This window comes from Galeopterus variegatus, unplaced genomic scaffold (genome assembly GCF_000696425.1).
Source record: "Galeopterus variegatus unplaced genomic scaffold, G_variegatus-3.0.2 Scaffold599, whole genome shotgun sequence".
NCBI lineage: Eukaryota > Metazoa > Chordata > Mammalia > Dermoptera > Cynocephalidae > Galeopterus > Galeopterus variegatus.
Window position 1 is genome coordinate 34,890 of NW_007726710.1, and position 9,935 is coordinate 44,824.

At 47.0% G+C, this 9,935-nt stretch overlaps 1 protein-coding gene across 1 annotated transcript in view; it reads left to right on the forward strand.

Moving 5' to 3' along the window:
* The first annotated feature begins 6 nt into the window (after positions 1-6).
* The window catches only part of SHISA9 (shisa family member 9), a 306,059-nt gene continuing 296,130 nt past the window's right edge, over positions 7-9,935 (forward strand). The window contains exon 1 of the mRNA XM_008570404.1: positions 7-517. Coding sequence (XP_008568626.1) covers positions 195-517 — 323 coding nt within the window. The 5' untranslated portion in view covers positions 7-194. The remainder of the gene's footprint in view (positions 518-9,935) is intronic.

The window sequence follows — 9,935 nt, forward strand, 5'->3', positions numbered from 1 at the left end:
TGTGCGCCCGCGTGTGCCGGGCGCAGGAGCGAGCGGGACACGGGCAGCTGGCGCAACTGAGCAGCGTGGTCGTGCTGGCGGGGGACAACCGCTCCGGGGCCGCCTCCGGAGAGGCCGGTGAGGGCGCCGGGGTCTCGGACGCGCCCCCGACCCGGGCGCCCACGCCGGACTTCTGCCGGGGCTACTTCGATGTTATGGGCCAGTGGGACCCGCCGTTCAACTGCAGCTCGGGCGACTTCATCTTCTGCTGCGGGACTTGTGGCTTCCGGTTCTGCTGCACGTTTAAGAAGCGGCGACTGAACCAGAGCACCTGCACCAACTACGACACGCCGCTCTGGCTCAACACCGGCAAGCCCCCCGCGCGCAAGGACGACCCCCTGCACGACCCTACCAAGGACAAGACCAACCTGATCGTCTACATCATCTGTGGGGTGGTGGCCGTCATGGTGCTGGTGGGCATCTTCACCAAGCTGGGGCTGGAGAAAGCGCACCGGCCCCAAAGAGAGCACATGTCCAGGTGGGCTGCCTCCCCTTTGCCCTTCCCTCCAGGCTTCGCTCTCCCTTTTCTCCCCTCCCCGCCTTCCCCCAGGCGATGGCGCACTCCCCCCCTCCCCTCCCCAAGCCTCTCTGCTGGGGGATGGCTCCCGGGAAGCCAACTTGGGCTTGGAGCGCTGAGAAGGGGCGCTGGGCTGCGCACAGGTGAGGTATGAGCGTGTGTGCCCGTGTGTCGGGGGTCTCTGTCCCCCTCGCCTTCTTTCTGTCCCCTGCCGCCGCCGACTGAATCGGACTTGAGACACACAGCCTGGAAGCCCGTGGCCCTTAAGTCTTGGATTTTGGGGAGGGAGTCCATGGCACCCCACGGATTCCAGACGCTAGCCTCTAGGTAAACAGGAGAGCCCGAAAGGGAAGGGGGGCGTGTGTGAGCCCGCGCGCGCGTGTGTGACGGAGGGAGGGCAGGAGTGAGTGCCGCCTGCAACTCGTACGACTCGCGAAAATGAGGCGAAGGAGGTGGAGAGAGGGGAGGGCGAGAACAAAAGCCTTGCTTGGAGCGGCCGCCTCGCTTTCCCAGAGCTCCGAGGCCCTCGGAATGGAGACCTCAGCTGCTCTCGTCCCTTTGCCCCGCTCGCCCCCTTCTCCCGCCGTCACCTCTCCCTGCCGAGCTGCGCCCCTTGCGCTGGCTGGCGCGGACTCCAGGGCCTCGAGCCCCCTCCCCGCGCGCCTTCACTCTCCGAGCACCCTGATTTGCCAACTTTCCCGTTTGCCTTATTCATTATGCAAGTCCCAGCACGGGCTAGTCGCAGCAGATGGGAGAAGGCATTTGGGGATTAATGGAGCTATTTGCCTTTTGCGTCTTTTTAAGTGTCTAAATGGAATCGCACAACTCAGTAACTTTGGAGGCGGAGGACGCAGCCGCGAGCACGTAGCCCCCGGCCCAGGGAGAGCCCAGGGGTTTGTGTGAGGTCCGGGAGGGCAGGGCCGACGGAGCGGCAAGCAGCAGCCTGCGAAAAGCTGGATGGCCGGGGCGCAAGCTTTAACTGTCCCCTTTCCGAGTCCGGGCAACCAAGTCGCTGTGTTTCCGCTCCCCCCACCCCCATGCCGGGTGTGCGCGTGTGTGTGCACGCGCTCCGTGAGCATGCCTAAAAAATCTGAACAAAGAGACCCACCAAAAATAGGAGAAGGAACATCAACACTTCACTAGTAATTATTTTCTATTTATACGCAGAGTATCCGATGAATTTCTTTCCCAGAGAGGAGAGATTTGGGGGGAAGAGGTGAGAAAGTGCTTCTCGGTTAGGGTCAGCCGGGAGGTGTGGGTGGATGGTGAGGTCTTGAGTAAGCCTCAAGGGGATTCTAGAAACTCTGACCTACTAAAGGAGTAAAGCGCTGGCCCCACGCACCTCCTGCAACCCCAAGGTGTCCTGTCCTCAACCCCATCGGCCGGGTCTTTTCACTTCCCCGCAGTCTTGGCCAGTCCCTGTTGATTCCCGGGGTCTGCGTTAAGAAGGTAGAGTGAGAAATGGATACAAGACTGCGGCAGTCTGTGTCGCTTTGGTAGGGAAAGATTTACCAGAGAAAGGTAGGCTGCCTTGCAGATTCCGGTTAACTACTGCTGAAATCTCCACCGAGCAGTTTTTTCGAAAACCAGCTCTTAAAGGAGGTCTCCTTGGTGGTAGGCGGGGAGGGGGTGGGAAAGAAGGTGGGAAGAGGAGCTGAGCATCTCACGGAGACAGCGATGCTGGATCAAGCCCTCTTTGATCTGGTGCTCTGGTGAGGTGCTCCCCCAAGCACCTAAGGACTCAGCAGGGACCGAACTTTCCGGTCCTGTCCCCTCGCAGCTCTGTTGGGCGAAAAAAGACTCTAGCTATGCTAGTTGTGGTCACATTCTTCTGCAGGTACCAGGAAAGGTCTGCTTGGAGGCAGAATCTAGGGGTACCCAGTCCTAGGGTAGCAGAGCCTCCACACAGGCTCACCCTGAATAAATTTTGGGAATTCCAGAATGGATTGAAAGTGCACACTCCTGAAGAGAGAGAGTTGTGCATTTTTACTGCAGATTCTAAGGCATGACTTTCGACCCTGGCTGCTGTTTAGGCTGTTTAGGATCAACTGGAATGCTTTTTAAAAAGTCCTTTCACCAGAGGCCCCACCCTAGACTATTTAAATCAGAATCTCTAGGGCAGAGCCTGAACATCTGTATGTTTGAAAAGCTCTCCAGGTGATTCTAATGTTTAGCCAATCACTGATAAGGAAAAGGAACTAACACCTGCTGAACAAAGTAGTGGGTGCCAGACGCCTCACCAGGGAGTGTGTGTGCCTGTGTGCATGTGCAGCACACATGTGTGTAAACACTTTCTTATTTAATCCTCACAACTACCCTATGAGATAGGTGCTATTTTAATTCCTATTTGCATATGAGAAAATCATGGCTCAGGTAAGGTGGCTTGCTCAAGGTCACACAGAAAATTGTGCAATCCTCAGTGTCCTGGTTTCAGCTGTGTCGGAGGCAGATGTTTTCAGGTTGAGTGAATGTTTCTGATGTTTCAGATTGATGTTTTCAGGATCTGGGGGAGCTTCCTCAAATGCAGATTCTTGAGTTCCATCCATAGAGATTCTGAATCAGTGGGTTCCAGTGGGCCTCAGAAATCTGCATTTAACAACCCCCCTGAATGGCTCTAAGATAAAATGATCCACTCTTGGGGAGAAACTTCTCTTGGGTTTGGGAATATGTTACAGGGCTGGAAGATGGATGAATTGATCCAAGAGAAAGGAGAGGGGCCAAAGTGACTGTCTTATTTGCATTGTATTGCTTGTTTTTCTCCACGTGTACATTCTTTCTTTGATGTTGGGACTGCTTTAGGTACCCTCCAAATGCATCATGTGCTGCTTATGCAATTAATCATTTGGTGTCCCATCCATGGCAATGGGCTTACTGGCTTTTGCCTGATGGTGCTACCCACCCCAAGCTTGGCATCAGAGAGGCTGCTATAAGGCAAGACAGCTTCCAGATGAAATTAAGCTGCTGGCCACAGCCTCTTAATTTTGATCTGAAGCCGCCAGAGACACTGATATGGGGTTTGTTCTCATCTCACCTGAAAGCACCTTCTCGTCAAAGATATGAGGCATGTTGCTGATCCCTCATTATAAACTTTGCCCCTGGTGACCAGTTAAACTTATGTTTTCCAGCAGAGGCCTCCAAGATGTCAGTTTGCAGTCTCAATGTCCTAGGCATATGGCCTGCTTCATTCTGGGCTGATTAGGACTGAGAAAAGGAGAAAGACAGCAATTCCAGGAAAGGGGGAGGGGAAGGCTTGCATGTGATCTTGTAAGAACTGAACAAATGTCCATTTAGCAGCTGCAACAGCAGCCATAGTCAGCCACTATCCAGTGCAAGAAATGACTGCAAATGTTAGCCAGCTATGGTCACTAAATCACGTGGACATGTTTCGTTTGGTCTGTAAGGTGTTTCTATTTATGTATTTTTATATTAAAGCTTTCTTCAATTTTTTATTGTGAAAAATTTTAACCATGAAAAGAATTTGAAAGAATTATAAAATGAACTCCAGTATGTCTTTCATCTAGATCAGGGTTTCTCAACCTTGGCACTATTAACATTTGGGGTTGGGTAATCCTTTGTTGTGGGGGACTGACCTGTGCGTTGTAGGATGTTTGGCAGCATCTCTGGTCTCTACCCACTAGATGCCAGTAGCACACACCCCACACCCCAGTCGTGACAATAAGAAATTTTTCTAGACATTGTCAAATGTCATCGAGAGGCAAATTGCCCTTAGTCGAGAACCACTAATCTAGATTTTACAATTATTAGTATTTTGTTGTAATTGCTTTATTGGTCTAGTGCTCTTCCTTATTTCCTTCCTTTCTTCCTTCATCCTTCCTTCTCTGCCTCCTTCTCTTCTTTTCTTTTTGGCTGAAACATTTGGACATAAGTTGCATTCATGACACTCAGTCTCTATGTCCTTCAACGTTAATCTCCTAAGAATGAGGATGATCTCCCATACAACACAATTTCATTAAGCATGCCCAAGAAAAAGAAAAAAATTCCATAATATCATCAAATAGTCAATCATATTAAAATTTCCCAGTTGTACCAAAAATGTCTTTTAGAGCTTGGATCAAGTCAGGATCCATTCGAGGCTCGTTGTATCTGGCTGTGAAATATCTTTCATCTCTAGTATGCACAGTGTTTTAAAACCAACTTAGGATCAGTTGCCAACACTGAAAAACCAGGAGATATCATACAGAAACCCAGATTTCTGATTTCTTTTGAGAATTCAATGGGTCGTGTCACATCACACCTGTATTTTCACATGGCGACTATTGGTTGTTGCTGTGTGGTGACTGCCCTCTGTAGGATGCTCTTGGGTTCATCTCAGTTGCCACCCCCACCGAATTCACTCAGTTATGTGACTTGCAGCTCCCGGAGAGTCAGTCTGGCTGGTGTGAACAACACAGGCTTCAGTCAGATGGCCCAACTCAGCCACTTAATAGCTGTGTGACCTTGGGAAGGTTGCTTCGTCAGTTGCCACCCCCACCGAATTCACTCAGTTATGTGACTTGCAGCTCCCGGAGAGTCAGTCAGGCTGGTGTGAACAACACAGGCTTCAGTCAGATGGCCCAACTCAGCCACTTAATAGCTGTGTGACCTTGGGAAGGTTGCTTCATGTCTCTGAGTCTCAGATTCTTGCTGTAGGTTGAAGATTCACTGAGTTTGGGCTTGGAAAGCAGTTAACACAGGACCTAACACATGCTCACTGCTCAGCAACTATTACCCTTTGTCACCCTACTTATTATTGGAATTTTCTATCTCTTCTTGTCTGCTGAAGGGAGTGATGTTGTAGTCTGGATCTCGGTGCCTATCCTTTACTCTTCTGCATTTATTTAGCTGTGTGACACTGGCCAAGTCTCCTAACCTCTCTGGACTTACATTTTCATCCGAGCAGGAGAGGTTAGCAAGTTCAGCAAAGGAGGGAAGGTCCAGGTATGACTGCATTAAATGCATTGTAAAGTGTTGGTCTAGGTGGTGTTGAAGAACGCTTGATGGTTTTGCACTTTTTCCATACATAAGCTTATGTGTAAATTCTCATTTCATTTCACGCCCCCTCCCCCATGAGACAGGCTCTGTAACAATCTGCTGTTTACAGAGGCACAGCATGAGAAAGTATCTCCTCATTCATTCATTCATTCATACATTCATTCATACATACACTCAATAGTATATATGGAACACTCACCTTATGGCTAGCACTGTGCTGAGAACTGTGAGAGAACAGTGAATAGTACAGATGCTATCCCTGCCTTCCCAGAGCTAACAGTCAAATATTAGGAGACAGGTAATACACAAGGAAATCTGTAAGTAAATTGATACTAAGCTGAACCCTACAAAATTGCCAGTGTTCATTCATTTGCAAGTTTTCTGCATCTGTCCCTGGCAGGGCCAGACCTCTTGGTGGTGGCGTTGGTGAGAAATGACCTTGGGGACAGAAACACATGTTTGAAGCTCTCTACATTTGAAGCCAGTAGGGAACACATGTCATTATATTTTCCATCTTCAAATAGAATCAGAAATCCAAGTGGCAAATTGCATAGCATAGTGTCCTGTGTTTTTCAAACACGCTTCAGAAGAGCTGGAGTTCCTTGCAGAGAAATAACATCAAGTGATAAATGCCCGTCCTTCCCTCCCTTTTCTCTTATCTTCCAATTTCCCTCCCACCTCCCATCTATCTACACATTTGTGGTTATCCTTATCCTATGGCTTTGACCAGCTTCCCGGGCTGCAGAAGCCCATGCGTGGATGCCTATACTATTGGCCACGGGAAAGGCTCTAAGTTATTTTTTCTTGCAGGATAGGTTCACCTTTCTTCATGCACTGAGTCCTTGCATTTGAAAAACTAACTCTATAGAGGCATAATTTGCACAGTAAAATGCACACATTTTGACAGTACAGTTTGAAGAGCTTCGAGCCATGTTTACACCAGTGTAACCACTACTCTAGAAAGTTAACTCATGCCCACTGCCCTTGTATTCTGGAAAATTAAATGATTCTTCTTGTGCAAGAGGAAATGCTCGGGAATCTCATTCAAGTATTTGATGTAGTTTGGACATTGGGACCCCTGAAGGCTTTGAAGCNTATTTATTTAGCTGTGTGACACTGGCCAAGTCTCCTAACCTCTCTGGACTTACATTTTCATCCGAGCAGGAGAGGTTAGCAAGTTCAGCAAAGGAGGGAAGGTCCAGGTATGACTGCATTAAATGCATTGTAAAGTGTTGGTCTAGGTGGTGTTGAAGAACGCTTGATGGTTTTGCACTTTTTCCATACATAAGCTTATGTGTAAATTCTCATTTCATTTCACGCCCCCTCCCCCATGAGACAGGCTCTGTAACAATCTGCTGTTTACAGAGGCACAGATTGCTTTCCAAGAGGATGAATAAGCCCCTGGCGAGTGGAGGAGTCGAACTTCAAACCCAGACAGTCTGAAGCAGGGCACAAGTCCTTGACTGCTATGCTGCACTGCCTTGGAGTGTAAACCTGCAGGGCTTCCAGTCTTCTCGGATCACAGAGAAGAGCTTGATGTCCTGCAAACAACAGTATGTGGATCAGGGCCAGTTCGAGGAGCCACTGTACGATCAAGACTAAGAATGTTTTCTGCATCTGTCCCTGGCAGGGCCAGACCTCTTGGTGGTGGCGTTGGTGAGAAATGACCTTGGGGACAGAAACACATGTTTGAAGCTCTCTACATTTGAAGCCAGTAGGGAACACATGTCATTATATTTTCCATCTTCAAATAGAATCAGAAATCCAAGTGGCAAATTGCATAGCATAGTGTCCTGTGTTTTTCAAACACGCTTCAGAAGAGCTGGAGTTCCTTGCAGAGAAATAACATCAAGTGATAAATGCCCGTCCTTCCCTCCCTTTTCTCTTATCTTCCAATTTCCCTCCCACCTCCCATCTATCTACACATTTGTGGTTATCCTTATCCTATGGCTTTGACCAGCTTCCCGGGCTGCAGAAGCCCATGCGTGGATGCCTATACTATTGGCCACGGGAAAGGCTCTAAGTTATTTTTTCTTGCAGGATAGGTTCACCTTTCTTCATGCACTGAGTCCTTGCATTTGAAAAACTAACTCTATAGAGGCATAATTTGCACAGTAAAATGCACACATTTTGACAGTACAGTTTGAAGAGCTTCGAGCCATGTTTACACCAGTGTAACCACTACTCTAGAAAGTTAACTCATGCCCACTGCCCTTGTATTCTGGAAAATTAAATGATTCTTCTTGTGCAAGAGGAAATGCTCGGGAATCTCATTCAAGTATTTGATGTAGTTTGGACATTGGGACCCCTGAAGGCTTTGAAGCAAGATACTAGGACTCTGAGCTCTGTTTGGAAATACTGGGGTCTTCTATTTGCTCACTGTAATTGGAAAGACAAGAGATGCAGCCTTTTCTTTTCGTTCCTCAGATATGCCAAGGTCATTTGCATCTTGGAGCTGTTGTGTTGACTCAGATTCTCTTCTGGCAGACTTTGCATGGCTGGCCCCTTCTCATCATAGAGGTCTCCAGTGTCACCTTCCCTGACCACACAGGCTTAGTTGCTCTTTGCCTCTGCCCCCCCGCCCCCTCCCATTCCAGCCCATCAATTAGTGTTATTAGCTTCATTTTACATTACAGTCCAAAATTAACTTACTAATTTACCATGTACTGGTTTACTAGTTTATGATGTCTCCTTTCATTATCCTCCCTAGTAAGGAATGCAATAAGGGATTATTTCTTCCACTCCACGGTTGTATCCTGATGCCCAGAACAGTACTTGGGACATGTGATTCTGTTTTTTTTCTGGTGGCTGGCCAGTACCAGGATCCGAACTCTTGGCCTTGGTGTTATCCACACCGTGTTCTAACCAACTGAGGTAATCAGCCAGCCCAGATTTTGGTTTCTGACATTTGGTTTACATGGCATGAGAAAGTATCTCCTCATTCATTCATTCATTCATACATTCATTCATACATACACTCAATAGTATATATGGAACACTCACCTTATGGCTAGCACTGTGCTGAGAACTGTGAGAGAACAGTGAATAGTACAGATGCTATCCCTGCCTTCCCAGAGCTAACAGTCAAATATTAGGAGACAGGTAATACACAAGGAAATCTGTAAGTAAATTGATACTAAGCTGAACCCTACAAAATTGCCAGTGTTCATTCATTTGCAACCTCAAAAATGGCAATGCTTCAGCATAGTTGTTCTGAACTGGGTTAAAGGATATTAAGGAAAAATGCAGATTCTTCAGTGAGGTACCCGTGTTAGGGTTCTCCAGAGGAACAGAACCGATATATCAAGAGATTCGTTATAAAGAATTGACAAGTCCAAAATCTGCAGTTCCAATGTTTCAGTTCACGTATGAAGGCCTGCTGGCTGATGGGGAATCAGGAAGAGCTGACGTCCTAGCTCAAAGGGCATCAGGCAGGAGAATTCTCTCTTACTCTGGGAAGGTCAGCCTTTTGTTCTATGCAGGCCTTCCACTGATTGGACGAGGCCCACTCATATTAGGGAGGGCAATCTGTTTTACCCAGTTTACTGATTTAGATGTGAATCTCATTCAAGAACACCCTCACAGAAACACCCAGATTAATTTTCGATTAAATGTCTGGGCACCCTGTGGCCAAATTGAGTAGACACATAAAACTAACCATCACAGTACCCTTGGGATCTTGTTACTTAGATGTGGCCTGTGGACCAGAAGTATCTTCATCACCTGGGAGCTTGAGCAGAATCTCAGCATTTTATCACTGCATTTTAACGAGATCCTCAGGTAATCTGAATGCACATTCATGTCTGAGACACACAGACTATGTGCTACAGACAAATGCCAAATCCATACATATTTGGTTCATGGCACATAGTTGTTTCTTCCCGTTGTCAAGTTAAATTTTTTTGATAATTCTCTGCTTATAAACTGTTTTTCATACACACCCCAATATATGCACATTTGTTTTACTATGAAGTATATGAATTTTGAGGCACATTATAAGGCATGTGTAAGAACAAAAATTTCAAACTGAGCTAAAGGTGAAATAAATATTACTTTAAGATCTGTTGCTAATTGTAATGACTTCAAACTATCATTAACTAATATCTCTAAGCATAATGTACACTGAGGATGAAGTTTATCATTAATAAATCCATATTTTGAGTATTCCTCATGAGAGTTTTGATTGTTTTTGGCTGACTTCATTTGGATCTAATAGATCATCGTTGTATTAACCTTGTGAGAAGCTGTTGAAGAGGGGAATGTCAGTTCTAATGTTTTGTTGTGTTTGCATTATCAGCACTATCTTCTGGCTGTGGTTTTGTTAAGGGGGTATTTTTTAAGCCACATAACTGCGGTGATAGTTAGCGTAGTCAAAAGTAGATAATTT